The sequence below is a fragment of the Desmodus rotundus genome, chromosome 3 (assembly GCF_022682495.2).
Source record: "Desmodus rotundus isolate HL8 chromosome 3, HLdesRot8A.1, whole genome shotgun sequence".
Lineage (NCBI taxonomy): Eukaryota > Metazoa > Chordata > Mammalia > Chiroptera > Phyllostomidae > Desmodus > Desmodus rotundus.
Genome location: NC_071389.1, coordinates 15575385 through 15594576, shown reverse-complemented (window position 1 = coordinate 15594576; position 19192 = coordinate 15575385). Strand labels below are relative to the sequence as shown.

Below are 19192 nucleotides of genomic sequence, written 5' to 3'. Positions count from 1 at the left end.
ACAGCTTGTGTATCTGAGCCTTTATGATTGGGATGGGTGGCCGCAGAGTGATCTGTGTGTGAGAGTGAGTCAGCTGCAGAGGTCCTTGAACTGGCCACTGCCACTCTCCCAGATAGCTCCGTGGTCCCTGCAGGTCACAGGTCACGGCTGCCCCTGTGTCTGCCACCCATCAGGGAGGAGGAGCAGCCCAGCTTCCTCGGGGACCACCTCCCCTCAAGGTCCTCCTGACCCGCAGTTTCGGGGCAGGGCCTAGTTGCCCCTCCTGCTGGAGCCTACAGTCAGCCCTGCCCAGAACAGGGCTGACTGTAGGCTCCAGCAGGAGGGGCAACTAGGACCCCCAGCTCCCCCAGCAGGACCCCCAAAGAGCAGAGTCAGAGCCACTCAGGCTGCGTACATCCCTGACGTTCTCCCTGGGGAACAGGGAGGCACTTTTAGCAACAGATTCTTACCCAGAAAATGGAAAGGGGTGTTGCCAGGAAATCAGCACATGCATACACGTGTGTGCAGCACCGGCAGCATGCAAACAGTCCCAAAATAAATGCTTTTTTTTTTTAAAGATTTTATTTATTTTTAGAGAGAGGAGAAGGGAGAGAGAAAAAGGGGAAGAGAAGCATCAATGTGTGGGTGCCTCTTGTGTACACCCCAGTGGGGACCTGGCCCGCAACCCAAGAATGTGCCCTGACTGGGAATTGAACCAGAGACCCTTTGCTTCACCGTCTGGTGCTCAATCCCCTGAGCCACACCAGCCAGGGCATAAATGCGCTTTCTTAATTAGAAATGGTAGGACCTGAATTGATCGGGCCTGGACTCTGAGGGGCACGAGTCATGCAGACAGCCAGGACTGTGGTTTGTAGGGCTCACAATGCCACGCACAGAGGAGGGAGGAATGCCTGAGCCAGGATCCTATCCCAGACCCCGGGCAGTGAGGCCCTGCAAGCTGGACCCAGGAGAGGAAGCTGGGAAGACTGTGTGTTTGTGCGTCCGCTCCACGTCAGCTGGTCCTGTTTCTTTAGGGTTGGTGTGTGTGGAAAAGGAATCTGAGCAGAATCCCAGTGTCCAGTTCTGAGGAGTCAACCCTGGCACTGAGAATGGGATTCTATCTGTCCTGAGGGCCCTTCACTGGCCCTCAGAGAGTTAAGTGAAGTTGTACCCCAAGAATGCTTTCTACACAGGGGACAGTGTGTGGAGATGCCAAGTCCCCTCTTCTCTGAGAGCCCCAAGAGAGGATGCTGAAGCAATTCAGGCTGACACAGGGGTGGGACCTCCCCAGGACAGAGGGGCAGCCGAGGGCCCCCACCTCCGCTCCAGTGTCCTCCTTCCCTCCCAGACAGCTGGATGAAGCTCTCCTTGGATTGGGAACCCTGAGACAAGAAATCACTTGTCTTGGTGGAAGGGGGAGGCCTGGTGTGGTGGAAATACTATAGCCTTCCTCCTGGGTCTGGGGTTATAGGAGGGGCTCAAGGCTTGAGGGTGGCCCCAGAGAGCTGAGTGTCCTCTACAGGGTGCCCCAGGGGTCCACTCCATGAAGTTCAGGGGCAGCAGGGTTCCTGTCTGAGGGTGAGTCATAAGAGCAGAGCTTTCCAATCAGTCCTAATAAAATGGGTTTAAATCTTAGCATCATTGCCATTAGCTATGAGACCTTGGGCAAGTTACTTAGCTCTCTGAGACTCTACTTTAGTAATGGGGATGATATAAATCCCTACCCTGAAAGGGTTGCTGTGAGCAGGAAGTTGGGTGAGGCAGTGTACGGAAACCCATAGCATAATGCCAGGCACTTAGTTATTGCTCAATAAATGGCAGGAACGATGTTGTTATTAATCTTTTATCCCATACACACTGTCTAGCAGGAATACTTGTTGAAGGAACAAAGAAATGGACATGGATCCTGCGGTTGAGAAGCTCCCTGGCGGGGATTGGGGGACACATGAAGGTGAGGGTGACAAGGGCCATGAGAAAGGAGATAAAGTGCCCGGAGGCCAGGAGAGGCAAAGACACTTCTGGCTTAATGACGAAGGTGGCCTCTGAGCTGGGCTTTGAAGGCCAGGGAAGTTGAGAGTGAGGGGCAACCCAGGGAGGGAACAGAATGAGAAGGCAAAACAGGGGGCACATTCGGGGTGTCCAGGAGCAAGATTCATGCTCCCCAGTGTATCTTAAAGCTGGCCGGGCCACTTGTTGTCTGGACTTTAACTCTGTCCTTCCCCCTCTCTGGTATTAGTTGCCACATCTGCAAAATGGGTGGATGTAAATACGCTCCCGCCACATGAAAGGGAAGCACTGAGGGGACAGGTGAGCTGGACCAAGCTGCAGTGCTGGTCCCACCCTTCTCTGGCTGTCACTCTGGCTCTGTGACTTAGTGACTGCACGGAGAGATTCTAGTTCACATACCAAATTAAGCAACAGATCAGGAGGGGAAGTGATGAACACGACCAATGAACATCAGTGTTTTAGCCCTGGCTGGTGTGGCTCAGTGGATTGAGTGCCGGCCTGCAGACCAAAGGGTTGCTGGTTCAGTCAGGGCACATGCCTGGGTTGTGGGGCCGGGTCCCCTGTTGCAGGCGTGGGAGAGGCAACCATGCATCGATGTTTCTTTCCCTTTCTTTCCTCTCTCTCTAAAATAAATAAATAAAATCTTTTTAAAAAAGAGCATCTTAAAAAAAAATCAGTGTTTTAAAACAGAGCCAGGAGAAAGGAACACTTCCAATCGAGTCTTTCATTAGTGAAACCACTGTGACTTTTTAGTTTTATTCAATATTTTTAGTATAATCTGCATGTTCCGCAGTGAGAATTTATTATTTTTATAGAGGGGAGAATTCCAATAAACATTATTATTAGAAACGGAGTTGGAACTCCCGGGTTCACGTCCTGGAACAGTCAGTTACTGGCTGATGTGACCTCAGCCAGCTGCACACTGTACTCCTCCAAGTTGGAGCCTCTGCGGGCTCGACACCCTGATGCCACTCTGGGCCTGACCCTGGGCTCCTGAGGCCCAGCCCTGCGGGTGGGGGTCGGCAGAGCAGATGTCTCCTTAGAAGCTTTGGGCACTTTCTCGTGGCAGGAGGGTATGGCGTGCCTCACTGGTCCCTGACCCTAGCTAGGGACAGAGGGCACACCCGGAGGGCGTGAGTCATGGCAGCACTGTGGGACAGTCGCAGAGGGACAGCTGCCCCTCCCTACCCCTGGAAGATCGGGCCTTGTGTGTCCTAAGCCCCAAGAACCAGGTCTGGTGACAAACACCAGCCCAGGAGAGCCCTTGGTGAGGGTCAATGTTCACTGTGCCACTGACCGGCTGTGATTCCTCTCCCTGTGCCTCAGTTTCCATGCAGGTGCAGCCAAAGCCACAAGTGGGAAACAGAAGGTCTCCTACCTTTTGAAGTTCACGACACCTTTTGGGATTCCTGTGGGGGTGTTGAAGGCGGGCAGGAGTTTCTCTCCGAGCTTGATGGCCTTTATGCGGAACACCTGGAAGGGTCAAAGGGCATTGTGAACCTGGGCTGCGTGGGGTACAGCCACTGCAAGAAGCTGCTGCTGGTGGATGAACCCGACAACAGTGCCGGACCCAGAGCAGGAGGGGCACTGCGTTAGGCCCCGCGGAGGGACAGGCCTGGATGCGAGCCTGGCTCCACCAATGCCTGGCTCTGTGGTCTGAGGTGGGGCACCTCTCTCTGAGCCTTGGTTTCCTTGGTCATAAAACAATGACAAAATTGCCTTCCTCAGAGGGTTACTGGGAAGAATGAAAATGAGGTCATAGCTATAAAACACTGAATACGATGTCAGGACTATGATGAAGGCTCAATGGTTAGAACTGCGATTTGGGTAAGCAGTAGGAAGATGCAGCAGTCAGGGCAGTGTGTCACCAGGGTCCCTGCCTGCCCACCCGTGGGACCAGCATGGCACAGGCTGAGCTCCGGGGAAACACATTTGTACAGAACATAAAGAGCAGTGCACTGGGAGCCCAGACCCCCACTCGGTTCCAGTCCCTGTCCTCGGCTTGACACCTCTGTGTTCTGTGCAAACCCCGGCTTCCCTTGGGCAACACTTTCCCACTGTAAACTAAGGAAGGGCCTTTTCCCCTTTCACATCTGGATTCTGCCTACTGTTTCCATTTTACAGACGGGAGGAGGAGGAGGAGGAGGAGGAGGTGGAGGAGGAGGAGGGCTTATCCTGAGCAAGGAGGCCCCAGGACTCAGAGCCCCTGCCCCAGGCTCTGACTCTGTCAAACTTCTGATTAATTAAAAATCACCTGTGACCTTCTGACTCAGCAGTTTCCTTCATTGAATTTATTTTAAGGAAGTAAATAATTGAGGATGTTGTAAAGATTTAACCTCACAGCTACTTATTCCAGCATTGCTTAGAATAGTGGGGAGAAAATGGGAATATTCTGAATAGCAAGCAATAGGGAAGTGGTTAAATGTTGGCTTATCCAGGCGGAGGAACACCATGCAGGCACTGAAATAATGCTGTAGAAGAATATTTAACAGCAAAGAAAGGGTTCATAATGTATTAAGAGAAAAATTGTCAAAATAGTGTCAGTCAGCTTTTGTAAAAATTACATACAGATGGGCATGGGGGAAAGGGTGGAATCACCAAAATATTAACATCAGTCTCATGGAGGATTTTTATTTTCTTCTTTTGGCTTATCTCTATATTCTGGGCTACTTTTATACTAAAAACAAACCCACATTAAAGATCATTTATCTTTTAAAAGATGGGATGCCAGTCCCTAAGCAATGGTGCCTGTTGGGACTACACAGGCTTCCTTTTACTTCCGGAGCTTGAGGGTGACCGGTCTGCTGGTGGTCTGTGTGCGCTGCACCCCAGCACGCGCAAGTGAATAATGCTGAGGAGGCTGCTTGGGGAATGCAGTGAGGGGTGTTTCAAACACAGTGTGGGAAGTGCATTAGAGACCCTGAAGGGTGGGTGTGGTCCTTGCTTAGGAAGGGGGCAGGATGGGAAGGAGGAGGGGAAGAACCCCATGGGGCCCAGCAGTGATGGGCAAAAGAAGATGATAATGTCAATACCAGACCGTGGGTCCCAGAAGTGGGCATGGGGCCGGCTATGTCAGAATTCCTGGGGAGCTGGTCTAGAATCCAGATTCCAAAGTCCTCCTGACACCCCAGAAGCCAGTGGTTTAGCAACAACTAAGGGCTCTCATTGGAGGCCCCTGATATCCTGATTCCTGAGGAGGCTGAGCCAGGGGCGCAAAGGGGCCCACAGGAACCTGGACCCAAGGCTGAAGCTCCAGGCTGCTGTGTGGCTGCCCTTTGCCCTGCGGACCCTGAGCTAACTCTTCTTTCTCCTCGGCCGGCACTCCACATGTTCTGCTTCGGAAGGCCTTGCTGCCGGCTGGTAGGCTGGGTCTCAGCCACCCCAGGGAGGATGCTGAGTGAGTGTGTGTGGACAAGAGTGGGACCACGGGGAGCAAACACTGATCCTCCTTGTCATCTTGGAAGTGAGTGGGTGTGCAAGGTGTTCTGAACCCAATTCCAGTCCGTGTGGAAGTTCTGCCACACCACCGAGCAGCTCTCAAACCAGCTCCAGGTTTAAGGCTTCATCTTGATTCCGACACTATCGAGTGGAGAGGGCGGCAGGCCCCACAGGTTAGGGTCAGTCCTACAACACTGCTCCCTCCCCTCTTCAGATGCCCAGTAAAAGCGCAAGTTGTTACCTGCGCTTTTGTTACTTCTGACTGAGTGGTTACAAATAAGAGATTCCCACCAACCCCTCCTTGGGTTTGATTAATTTGCTAGAGCGGCTCACCAAACTCAGAGAAGCATTTTACTTACTGAACTACCAGTTTATTATAAAAGAATATAACTCAGGAACAGCCAGATGGAGAGCGACATAGGGCAAGGACTAGGGAAAGGGCGTGGGGCTTCCACACTCTCCAAGTGTGACAATCTCCCAAATCTCCACCTGCTCACAGCCCAGAAGCTTTTGGGTTTTATGGAGGCTTTATTATAGAAGCAGGATTGATGAAATCACTGGCCACTGGCTACTGATTCATCCTCTAGCCCCTCTCCCCTCTTCGCAGGCCAGGGGTGGGACAGAAAGCTCCAACATTCTAGTCACATGACTATTTCTCCTGGCAACCAGCTCCCATCCGAGGTGGGGTCCAAAAGTCACCTCAAGAACATAACAAAAGACGCTTTTATCATTGTCATCACTTAGAAAATTTCAATGGTTTTAGGAACTCTATGCCAGAAACAGGGCGAAGACCAAATACATATTTCTTATTGTAAATCACAATATCACAGTGTGGCAGGAGTCTTATTTACATGACCTTCAACCCTTCCGCAAGCCCTGTGGGGAAGATATGGGAGGGACTAACCTGAGTCTCGGCAAGGCAGCTTGCCCAAGGTGTGGGGCTACAAAGTGGCTGTTTTCCGGGACACAAGCTGCCTTCAGAGCACAGAAAGGCCTCAGCAGCCATGGTAAACGATGGGCAGTAGCCTCCTGGCTTGGGAACAGAGATGAAAGAAACCAGCAAGAATTACACTCTGTAGAGTGAAACGGTGCTGGACTGGGAGTCAGAGCCCAGGTTCAGACCTTCCCACCTAGCAGCGTTGTGACCTTGGGGAAGCCAGGTACTATCTCTGAGCCCCATCTGCGTAATGGAATGGTGACATGTGCCCCGGCTGCCTCGCAGAGTTCTTCTAGAAATCCCTCGGGAGGATGTACGTAAGTGAATGTGCTGCATAAACTGTAAAGTGCGCTGCCAGTGTCACCTGTGAGGCTGTGGCTGTGCTTGAGCCCCTCGGGGGAGTCTTGGCAGGGCCGGCTGCTCAGCAGGGGGTTCTGTCCCCACAGGTTCTCTCTGAAGCAAAGAAAGGCCTTGGCCCAGGAAGGGGCTGGGGTCCCTTCACCATTCGTTTCACAAATATTCATGGGAAATTTTAAGAAAGACTCCACGGATGCCCACTGTGTGCCAGATCAAGGACAGAGAGGAAGGTGACCCTGGGCCAGGCTGAACGAGGGCCCATGGCAGAGAGGCCACAGAGTCATGCATTGACCCAAAACAGCCCTCAGAGACTGCGTGCCCTGAGCAAGGGACTTACTTCTAAGTCTCAGGCTCTGCACCTGCAAATGGGTGAAAACACCACTTCATGGCTGTCTGAGGAACTGTGGACATGGTGCCCATGCCCAATTTCTCTGCCACGTGGAGCTGCTGGGGACAGAGAGGGGCCATGAAGGCATGGCTGGAGGACAGGGGCTGCCACATTAACCCCAGGAGCCTGTCTGCTCAGGGATTCTGAGCCACCGGGGCCTCTCCTTGGTCCTTCTGCACTATTTGTAAGTCACAGGTGCTCCTATTCACATCCTACAGTCTGGTCTGCATCCTGGAAAGCCAGGTTCATGGTCCCATCTAGGGAGCTGAGGCCTCAGGACAAGTTCTCAGAATCACACACCTCAGAGGAGGGGCCAGGGACAAGCAGGCCTGAGGAGTACCAGCTCCATCCTGAACTGCTGGCCCCACAGGGACCCCTGTAAGCCCCGCTGTATCTCTGCCCCCTTCCCTGCACCCACCTCCACCTCTCTCAACCTCGACAGGAGGTGGGCAAGTACCCGTGAAGACATGAAAGCCCTTTTCTGTTCCATGTGTCATCTTCTGTCCTGGGGTCTTCAAATGAAATTCAGGCCTTGGCTCAAAGGGCCAAAGCAGAGGGGTCCCATCTACAATTATTCGGGGACAGATTGGTATAAGCAGTAATCTCTGCTGAGGAGCTTATGCTTGATGGGGAGAGGCCTAAAGTGACTGGAGAGGTAAAGTTGCATGCCTGTTGCCTCTAAACTCTTGACTTGAGCCCGTGCGCCTTAAATGGAAGGGAATGGAACCGCCTCTCAGACTCAGGACCTTTCTCCTGCTTGCTGGCCTCATCTCCATGCCCTGCCCCCCACCCAACAGGCATAATTGTTCATCTCTGGATGGACAGAGGGGGGAGTTTGGGGAAAGGATAGGCCCATGCAGAGGGGTCCAGCCCCAGGGCAGAGGTCACACTGCCTAGGGGACCTTCTAAGTACTAGGAAACACAGCTGACCGATACCTGGGGACCTGACCAGCCTCACTGGCGGATACTCAGGCTGTGCTTTCCCAGGTGCTCACAGTGGGGGGAGTGGAGGAGAAGCCTCCCACTTGCACAGAATTCTGTGGCTGTGAAAGTTCTCTGACAATGCAGCCCTGGGGCCAGATCCTTTTCTTCCTACCCCACTTGACAAGACTTTAACCCAGTGGGGGATTTTAACCCAACGAGGACCCCATGGTGGGGAAGGAAGTGAGGCCCAGGGATGGAAGGAGGGCCTTGCTGAAGGCCACAGGCAGGTGTGGTATGAGAATGAGGTACTGTGCCTACGGCCCTCCTTCTGGAAGCTAGCGCAGTGCACCTGGGCTGAGGCCCGGTACTTACAACCTGTGGCTGCCCCATGCCCCTACCTCCTGCCCTAAGACCTGGAGCCGGTGTCCGGCCCAGAAGGGGAGGGCAGGGGTGGTTGTGGAGTACTGAGCAAAGCCAAGGGGCCCTAGGTGGAAATGGTGAAACAATGCTTTCGGCTTCTTCAGTCCTGAGAACCAGCAGTAGCCAACCAGCAGCTCCGCGAGTCCACACCGAGCCCAGGTGTCGCTGCACGTCCTGCGAGGAGCTGCATGGATGGTAAGCAGTCCCAGTCGTTGCCCTTAGAGAATTTACTACCACATGTGGAGCCAGGTGGGCTCACCCGGGCAGGAGACTAGAAGCATCAGACAGAAGAGGCAAAAGAGGCTGCAGGTGGCACCATGGAGGTGGGGGACATGGGTGGCCCTGGGCAAATCCTCCTGGATCCCTGTTTCCTCATTGGTGAAATGGGGGGGTGGGATGGGTTGTTTTCCCAAACCCTTTCCAGCCTGACCATCCAGGACCTAGAAGTACCAACTCACCTCCTCTCCTGTCAGGTAGAAGGCTGAGAGGAGTCCTCCGATGTACCGGATGTTCACCTCAAACAAAGATGCTTCTCCGCTCTGCAGGGCAGAAAGAAGGGGGAGGGCAGTGGGGACACTTTGAGATGCCTGCAGGGCTCCCCGGGGTGGGTAGGCCCTTGAGACAGGTCACACCACCACTGAAACCCACCCACCCTGTTGATCTGGCCACACCTGGGCTTGTTCCCTGGATGCTCAGTGGTGGTTTTCAGAGCAAAAAGCACCCACCTGGCAGCCACTGCACATTTACAACACTCCAAATAAACACTGGGTTCGGCTTCCCTCCCCAGCCCTTGCCCAAGGCCATTGGAGCAAAGTTATGTCTGGCTGCTCTCCAAGGAGCTTAAGAACCCACAGGGAGCTGCTGGCTGAAGCTTAGCCTGAGGGCAAGCAAATCTTGCTCTGTTCTGGCCACCTCGGCTTAGCAGCAGGATGGTGTGGCCCTTTCTTGGAGTGACAGGGCAAGAGGAAGGTTCTCAAAGGAGGTTCTGGGGCAGACAGGGCAGGTCCAAGACTGAGAGGGGGGAGGGCCAAGCAGCTGTTGGTAGGTAACCAGCAATTTCTCTGCCTCAGCTCTTCAGGCCTCAGGGCACGCCCAACCTTGCCCCAATCACTGTTACTTCCTCTCTGAATTGTGGTCTGTAAATCATGGGGTGCTGGGCATCAAGCTAAGGACCAGATCTGGGTAAAAACCCCACCTGAGCCGCTTACTTGGCTTTGGGACTTTGGCAAGATATTCAGCCTTTCCTGTGCCCAATCCCTTCTTACCGAGCAGGGCAGATGTGAGAGGCTGAGCCGTGCGGGTGAGGTGCCTGTCCAGTGCCAGCGCGGCCTCCCCTGCTCCTGGACTCGCCCTGGCACCCTTCCAGTGCCACGGTCTTCTATAACTGACAAGGGCAGTGATCATCCCCTTATCTGGGAGGGCTTTTCCCTTGACTGAGCACTTGCAAAGCCACTCTTCCAGTGCTCACAGATGTCATCATTCCCATTTTTCAGATGAGAAAGCCAAGGCTCAGAGAGGGGGACTGACCATGTCTTGCTTTCCTCCAGGGACACTCCCTAACCTGCCCCAGTTTGCCTGAATGTCCCCAGGCTGCCTTAGCCCTGCTAACACCTGGCTCCTCAGGCAGCTTCCTGATGCCCACTCTCTCCCCACCATCTGCAGAGGGACAAGGTGGGACTATGAAGACACTGCCCTTCTCCCGCCTCTGCCTTTCTTCCATTCGATCCGTAGGAAATGGGATTCTAAACTCCTCACCCCACACAGACCATCAGAAGTCATAACAAGCTTCAAAATAGTCATGATGATGATGATGATGATGATGATGATGATAATGGCACCACTTAAATCTGTATCGGACTTTATGGTTTTATGAAATGCTCTTTACAACCCTCTGTGATGGTTAAAGCTCACAAGCCTGTGCATTAGGCACCAGTATTTTTGCTATTGTGTAATACCCATCTGAAGGTTGGGGAAACTAAGGCGCAGGGAGGGTAAATGACCAGGCTGTGTGTCCGTGCCAGGGAAACGCTTCTATAGTGCTGCTTTCCCATACTTCGCTCAGTCTGTCTCTCTCCCCATTCTGCACTGACATTGGCCTCAATTCTGCCAGGAGCTGCAGGAGCTGTCCCCGTTCACACCAGGACCTGTCACTCAGAGAGCCCCAGATGGAACCCTGCAGTGTGTTTTGATGTAACCCCCTCCCCCCTCCCATCTGTCTCCATTTCTTGCTCCCTAAATCGGTCTAAACAGCCTCTCCCCATGCTGAGCACAGGCCTCTGGTATGGCTCCATTACTTCCGTCTGGGCTGGGAGATTATTGGGGGTGGGGGCTGGTATTTACGGCTTTTGGGCCATCCAGAGACATTACCATCTCCTCCCCAGGCTCTGGTCCCTGACCAGGGATGCCTTCAAGGCTGGTTCAGACCTGGTCATGGGCGTCTCATCTGTCTCAGGAGGGCAGCACAGGGGCGGAGGGGTGGGGGCGGCTCCAGGTTACAGCAGCTCTGATAAGCCACTTCTCCACTCCACAGAGTCCCTTCTCCTGTTGCTGTTTGCCAGATTCAGTCCTAGAGGGGTCTTCCTGGGTGTGAGCAACATGCCTGGCACCCCAGGGCAGGGAAGGAACAGCCATGGTTGGACTGCCCTGGCTAGGCAGCTTGGGGCCAGAGCCTCCACACGTCTGGGTCTCAGAGATGACAGGGTGGAGCTGGCTGCTGACCTCTCCAGCTGCTACTGGCTCTAACATCCGGAGGGGCTCTGACTCACCACATTCAGGTGGAAGTTCTCTTCAACCCAGGCCTTGGCCTCCTGGAATTCCTCTCTTAGCTCCATGAGGTAGAGGGTGTCAAGGGAGTCAATGACTGTCGCTCCGTTAAGGCCTCCTGCAGTACAGAAGATTGAAGGTGTGACCCAGGCTCATTCTTGTCCCCTCCATCCAGCCACACAAGCCACCCAGACCCCTCTAAATGCCTGGGCAGGCTCCAGGGACAAGGCTGGCCCAGGAACAATCTAAGGAGGCTCCAGCCCCACCAACCTTTGAAGGTGAGCCAAGGACCCAGTTTCCCCCTGGGGCTGCTTCCTCCTCAGGGCAATAAAGAGCAGGCGGCTGGCGTGGGGAGACCAAGTTCATGGGCTGAGCACCCCCCCCCAGACCTGGGGTCACTCGTATCTGCCAGCAGGTCCAGCGTCAGTGCCAGTTGGGCACCCACTGCTTTTCTGCGATGCTGGGGTAGGGGTGAACTGGCACGTGGCTTACACAGTCTTAACAAATGTGCCAGTGCTCCAGGCTCTTCAGCTCCATTCTTTATTTCATTCTAAGAAAAACCCCATAAAGATGCTCATAAATATCTATTTAGAAAGGTATTTATTGCAGCGTCATATATAATGGGGAAAAGTCGGGGGGAAAAAAACTCCAGGCCCAACAATAGGGGATTAGTTATATAAATTGTGGCTCACATATAAAATAAAATACTACGCGGCAATCCACACAAGTGAGATAGACCTCACTTGTGTTTGTTATTGGGGACATATCTACGGGATCTGTGAAATTAAAAGTAGATTGCAAAAGAAAAAAATTAAAAGCACAGTATAATTTCTTCATTGTATCTCAAATGTGGATGTATCTGCACAGAGCTAAGTCTGGCAGGACATGATTCAGTGGTTAGCTCCCAGGACTGGGATTACAGGTGCTTTCTGATGTCTTTGCTCATGAATTATTTTTATAATTCGATCCGTAGGAAATTTATTTCTGTTTTAAAAAAAGAATGTAAAAAAGTTTGGGCAGAGAAACCACACACATGCACAAAGCAAAGATTTTCATAGCTACTTTTGCTCTAGACAGTGAGTTCACAAGCATGAGCTCTGAGGCCCGGCCCTGCCACTGGGCCTTTAACTCTTGTCCTGGGAGTAGGCTAAGAAAACTGTGCAAAAATGAGTTTTCCACACCAGAAACTGGACAGAAGAGTGATGAGGAAGAGCTCCCTATGTGGCACAAACAGGAACTGAAGCGTAGAAGACTGAGGGAGGAAGGGAAAAAAGATAATCTGGTGTCTTCTGGAGGGCTTCCTGGAAGAGGTGGCTGCTGCCTCCCATCTACTTCTTAAAACTACCTACTAGTGTCACTGCAGGCAGCAGTAATTTCCTTTAGGGACCAGAGGGCAGCTTATGAGAAGTAATTGTTCCTTCAATGTCCTCTGTGCAAGTGGCTCAAAGCACTGAGAATCGCAGGCCCCACTTCCCTCTGTGGAACCCTAGAGCTTCCTGGCAGCTCTGAGCCCCACCGGAGTCTCAAGCACAGCTTTGTGGGCACTGCTGCACTAAATCAGCACCTAATCTCCTTAATTAGTGCTTCCCCAACTGTTCACTTGTGTGGCTCTGTAAGAGAGAACCCTTCTGAAACTCAGACACTTAACCGCCTCACCAGTCAGGGCTAGGTCTGAAAAAGGGCACCGTCTGGGAAATGTCTGGAGGAAGAGCAGGATGAAATTGGGGGAAAGATAAGGCTGGAGGTTAAAGAATCCATTTCCAGAAGGAGGGGAGGGCTAGGGAAATGAGAGGCTTCTCAATCCAGAGTCACTGTTCTGGGAGGGCTTCGATCTGTGGGTTGAAGTGAATTTCTAGAAATGTCAATGCCTCCCATGCTGAAGAATATTGTAGGAAAACATACCCAAAGCCAAATAAAGTTGATCCTTTCCTGGTCTATCCCAGCTGCTTCCTCTGCAGGTGTCAAAGGCAAAACATGACTCAGAGGAACTCTTTACCCTCTTGAGGTGCTCAGGCATGGGGACACTGATGTGCCACACACGGACAGAACCAAGACATGTCAGGCCATAGAGTGCCTGCTCTGAAGCCAAGACCCCCAGCTGTTATACCACAGGGCCCTAAACCTGATTTTTATGAGGGCCTCCGATTAGGGCTGGGATGGCCTGAGATTAGACTTTAGAACAAGGGAAGGGGGGAGCCCCAGCCCCAGGCAAGTGTGATGTATTTTCCATGACAAGGGTGCCTTTCAGCTCCCTGTGAAAACAAGTTCAGATCTGATTGCTGACCCTGCCTCACCCCTGCAGGGGCAGGAGGCTGATCTAGTGGGGAAGGCTTGAAGCGAAACCCACACTGTGCCCTGTCCATTCTTCAAGGCCGAGAGAGAGGTGGCCCAGAGTATCTGATTTCTGATTCTTGCCCTGGGCTGCCTGGTGTTTTCACCCCGTGGGACCTGCTTTCTCTAGGCTGAGCCTTCGCCCAGAGTCCCCAGGGCCTTGGCTGGGCTGGGAGGGCAGCCAGGGCTCCTCATGACCAGCTCTCCTTCCCCAACCCCCCAGAGGCACGGGCTGAGAAGGCAGCTTGCTAAGAGATTGTTGGCAAGGTTCTGCCCCTGCTCTCAGGTTCCTGAATCCATCTCTTGGTTGATCTCTCTCCCTCATACCCACCTACCACACAGCTGGGCTGCGGGCCAGCAAGGCACTTATTGAAAAACCTTTCATTCCAGGCCAGAGGTTGCCCAGAGGCCAGGCTGGGCAGCAGAGAAGGCTCTATCCCGAATTCAACTCTGTTTGCACCTGTGGTGGCTTGGGCAGCTTTCCGAGGAGAAGAGATACATCCCATTCAGTAAGCAGGCCCATAATTCATATGCAAAGAGCCAACAGGGCACAAAAGTCAGGCAGCCGGCTTGGACTGGGCCTGAGCCTGGGGTAGGTTTCAGGTTGGCCCCCTCCCTCAGCTCCAGCTCTGAATGCTTGCTGTTCACGGAGGACCCCTGTGCCCTTTCCTGCCCGGCAGGAGGCAGTGAGGTGTTAAAAGAACAATGCTCTGGGTTCAAACCCCAATTTGGGCCAGCAACGTGTCTGCTCTAAGTGCCAAAGTTCTCATCTGTAAATGAAGTTAGGACCACTGGAGGAGGGTACTGAGGAGCCACTGCAGGTTTCTGAGCCTAGATACGTGTGTCATGTACATGCTTAGCCCAGATACATCTGATAAAGACATCTGTATGTGCCTAGCACAGAACTTGACAAATCCGTTCATTGGTTATTTCTGTGGTCCCTTAGTAAACTTAGAGACACTGGCCTAGCCAGGGAGATGGGTCCAAAACGGCTCCATCACATACTAGCTGTGTGCTGGGGCAAGTCAGTGTCACTCCCTGAGCGCCATGGTCCTCATCTGCAAAGTGGGGACAACGGTAAGGCCTACCTCATAAGGCTGCAGGGAGGGTTAAATGGGGGCAGTGGGTAGAAAGTACACAGGATGTGGAGTACACATGAGGTTAAGCTGATAAATAGAAGTGTGGTCCTCCTGGCTCCCAACTGGCCCTAGGCAGTCCCTACACAAATTCCTCTGGGGCCACTGAAGTGTTTTGACATTTCTGCATACTAGCCTCTGCCCACCCTGCAGGGTGGTGTGGTCATGAGACTGCGATTTGCAAAACCCTTGGCCCAACTTCAAGGAAAAGGGTCACATGGGTTCCACCTGTGTCTGCTGCTGAACTCATCACCACCTCTGCTGTGGGTGTACACCTGTCTGGGCATCTTCCTACCTCCAGGACCCCTTCCCTTTTCTTCCAATTCACCCTGTACATTGCTGCCTGACCTGCCTACCTAAAAGCAGATCCCACTAGGTCCCGCCACAGCTCAGGAACCTGCAATGGCTTCCCAGTACCCACGTAATAAGGGGGTGAAACTTTTTGGGTCTGACTCCAAAGGATCTGGCTCTGCTTCCATCAGGCTCTGCTTCCTGGACACATTGCAAGCTCCTGCCTCCATACCTTTGCATGTATGGTCTCCTCTGCCAAGAAAGCTTCTCTGTGCATCTGGGCATACTCAAAGCCCACACATTCTTCAAAGTCCGCCTCCCTTTGGCAGCCTTCCCTGATTCCAGTCAGCCAACCTCTTCCTGCCCAGAAAATTCCTATAGCAATTTCTTGGTCTCTCTTTTAGGTACCTACCACTCCCACCCTGAACTGTGGGGCTTTGCCTCCTTGAGGTCAAAGGTGCCCACTGCCTCTCTCACACTTTTTAAAAAAAAAAGATTTTATTTATTTATCTTTAGAGAGAGGGGGAGGGAGGGAGAAAGAGAGGAAGAGAAACACCAATGTGTGGCTGCCTCCCACACGTCCCCCTACTGGGGACCTGGCACACGCCCCAACTGGGAATCGAACTGGTGACCCTTCGGTTCTCGGGCTGGCACTCAATCCACTGAGCCAGGCACACTTCTTCCCCTCTTATCTCCAAGCAATCCCAAAGTCCAGGGACCCTAACCCAAACGGGCCACCCACCATTCTCTGTGACACTTCTACAAACTGCTAGGAATTGCCTTCCTGTTCCACTTTCTCTGCGGGAATCTAGAGCCCACCCAAATGCCTCCGTGCCTGTGAAGCTGTTGTGGTCTCCACCCCGTGGTCCACATGAAGTCTCACCCTCTCCGACTCTTCTCCATGGAACTGTTCCCCAGCCCCTCCGGGGCCAAACTGAGTGGGTGCCCCCACTTTGTCTGCCCCCATCTGTAGCAAAAGTGCTGCGTCATTCTTATCACACATGAAGGAATCATCAATTTACTCGCTCCTGTCCTTCCCTAATAACAGGTCCCTAGTCAGCATCAGTCATCTCCGGGCTCAGGAAACGTCTGAGAGTGGAAGTGGGAAGGCAGGGGTCAGGGTGGGGGCAGTGGGCATCGGGCATCACGCTTGCTCTCTGTTGGATCTTGGCCTTCAGGATACCACTCTTCCTCTTGCTCCCCCTTCTAACTCCGTGACTGCTTCTTTGCAGCATCCTTTGCAGGTTCTTCCTCATCTCTAGACCTCTAAAGACTTGGGGTGTCCAAGGCTCTGATTTGTGCCCTTTCTCTTTTCTGTCCTCCTCCATTCCTTAGTGATTTTGTGTGGCCTCACAGCTTAAATACCCTCCACAGGCTGATGATTCCAGGATTTAAATCTTCAGCCAGGACCTTGTCCCCAAACCCAGGCTCACCTATCTGACAACTCCCCACTTACATTTCCACATGGAGCTCCATGCGCATCTCACATTCAACTTGTCTGAAAGCAAATTCAGCTCTTCCTTCCAAACCTGCTCCTCCCACAGTCTTCCTACCTCAGTTAATGCCAACCCCCTCCTCCAAAGAGCTATGGCCCCAAACCCTGACTTGCTCCCACACGCTGTCCTGCCACAAATTCTGGTGGCTCTATCTTCACTATTTCCAGACTCTGCCCACTTCTCACCTTCTCCTGCTACCACCTTTAAAAATGCAAGTCATATCATGCGACTTCTCTGCTCAAAACCCTCCCATGGTCCCGTCAGGCTCGAGGCCTGCTACCTGGCCCTGGCTTCCTCTCCCCCTACCTGGCCTCTCATCCTCCACTCCAGCCGCACACTGCTCCTGAAGCCTCCAAGCCTGTGCCCTCCCCAGGCCTTGGCACATGGGACCATTCCACTGAACTAACACCCCCTTGATCTTCCCTACCCTCTTTGTTTTTCTTCAGGGCTTTTATCCCAGGGATGCCGCACATGGATCTGCTTCCCGGTTTACTGTCCTGCCCTGCCAGAGCATCGGCTGCTGGGGGAAGAGCTTGGCTTTGTTCCTGGCTTTCCTCCACTGCTTAGAACACTTTCCAGCCCATCATAGGTGCCAGAGAAGAATTGGGAGTACAGGGTCCCCTCCCCCTGGGAGATCCTTCGAGGGGGCTGTGGCTCACTCACATCTCTCAGTGCCTGGCCCCCAGAGGCATTAAAGGTAAATGTGTCAGTTGAATAAACTGAGCCCACTGTGCGGGTATCTGCAGTGACCACATCCAGGACTACCTGGCACCGTTGTCCTGTGCAAAGCTATCGGTCATGTGTGTGTCAGTCTCTACAGAGACTGGACCCTCAGCCCCTGTAACCTCCTCTCTAAGGCCTGCCTGGCCAGGCACCACCCTGCCCTGCTGGACTGTGGTGTGTCCTCTCCTGATTCTGCTATATTCATGATGATAAGGTTTTTTTAAAATGTGATTTTATGTTAGCAAAGAAAAATGGATCAGGCTGGGCAATACAAACTCTAGGAAGAATGTTTGGAATGAAAAAAATCACCCAAGGCGTAGCCTATTACTGCAGTATCCCCACAGCCATACACTAATGGCTGCATTTAATTTGATGATGTAATCCACAGGGACTTCTTAATCTGTAAAGAAACAACACAAATGTTTTTCTCGGCTTCCAAAGAAACCAGTGTGGCTGAGTGGCAGGGTGTACTTCCCAAAGATGGCTGCTACATACATCCCACCCCACAGGAGGAACTCCTCCCAGGGCTCCTCTCCTCGAACCTGGGTGGACCTGTGTGTTTACCTGGAACAACAGAACGGAGCAGAAGGATCATGTGCTATGTTTCAGGCCCAGACCTTAAGAAACTGGCAGTTTCCACCATCTGTCTCTTGGAACGCTGTCTCTTGGAACCGGCCACTATACTGCGGGGAAGCCCAAGGTATCCCACGAAGACAGAACATATGGAGAGGCCGCGCGTATGTTTTCTGACTGACAGCCCGTCTGAGCTCCTAGCCAACAGCCAGCATCAATTCCACACATGTGCATGAAAAGGGTTCAGCCATCAAGTCCCCCTCCACCTGCAGCCTTTCCAGCCGAGGGCCCATACACAGTGGGGGAGAGACAAGCTGTCCCTGTGGTCTCCTTTCTGAATTCCTGACTCACCACATCTGTGAGCATAATAAAGTGAGTGTTCTGAACCACTACGTTTTGGAGTAATTTGTTATGCAGCAGTGGCAACTGGAATGTTCTGCCACTGGGTTTCTAGGAAGATTAATTAAAGCGATATCCCGACTACCCCAGGGTACACTGTTTAAAACCACGTCGTCTTGTATGGTGAGGTCTCCTGGCTGCATGAACTCTTTGTAGGGTTTAGGACCTCTACATTTCTATCAGGTCTGGGTTTTTTGTTTTTCCTCCAGTAGGAATTTTTCTTGAATCCTCCCACAATGGCTATTTGCTGGGTCACATAAAGTTGTGTTCAGAGGCTTTTTCCAGGCAAAGGTTTCTTGGAGCCTCTGGAAGGACTAATGGTCTATTTTTGGGAACTATTCCTGGAACCCAATAGAATGCTCTTAGTAGAGGTTGATTAATAAAAAATGATCAGATCTAACCAGGTCATTCCCCTCTTTAAAAGCAGTCAATGCCCCCTCTTCTCCAAGTTCAAAGTCCTGGGCGTAGCATGCAGGGTGCCTGCAGTCTTTGCCTTGGCAGCCTCTCAGGCCCCACCTCTCCACTGCTCTCTCTGCATGTGATGCTCTACCCACATCGGGACACTAGCAGCTCCCCAAAAGCTCTCGAGTGTCTGCTGATGTGAATTCCTATGCCCGAATGCCTTCCTTTTCTGAGCCGGCTTGCTAAATACTTACTCATCGTTCTGGCCTTGGCTCAAATGTTGAGTCTTTGCTCAAGATGTTCCTGAGCCACCAAGCAAACCTGACCTCTTTGCAAGCCTGTTCTGCTTTGATGCAGGTGGCTCTGTCATAGCACTGCCCACATTACCTCATACGTCCGTGCTTACATACATCTGGGAGGCCCAGGGGGCAGTGTCTGGGTCTGACTCTGACCAGAGACCCCGGCACCCAACCCCAGGCCAAGCACAGAGAAGGTGGGAACAAATAACCGTTGAATGAATGCACAGCTAGTGCCAATGCCCACAGCGCTTTCCTAGGATCTCCAAATAATTAACAGGCCTCTTGGCCTCAGACACACCACACGCAGCGGTGCTCAGCTTTCCAAGGAA

At 52.6% G+C, this 19192-nt stretch overlaps 1 protein-coding gene across 5 annotated transcripts in view; it reads right to left on the bottom strand.

Moving 5' to 3' along the window:
- MAN1C1 (mannosidase alpha class 1C member 1) overlaps positions 1-19192 on the bottom strand; it is a 128997-nt gene that overhangs the window by 22369 nt on the left and 87436 nt on the right. For 3 of the 5 annotated variants that reach the window (XM_045190689.3, XM_045190690.3, XM_045190691.3), the window contains exons 3-6: positions 11216-11331; positions 8909-8989; positions 6329-6457; positions 3365-3459 (exon numbers count right to left, since the gene is read on the bottom strand). In XM_045190689.3, coding sequence (XP_045046624.1) covers positions 3365-3459; positions 6329-6457; positions 8909-8989; positions 11216-11331 — 421 coding nt within the window. The remainder of the gene's footprint in view (positions 1-3364; positions 3460-6328; positions 6458-8908; positions 8990-11215; positions 11332-19192) is intronic. The other 2 variants (XM_045190692.3, XM_024554399.4) reach the window with 1 other exon arrangement.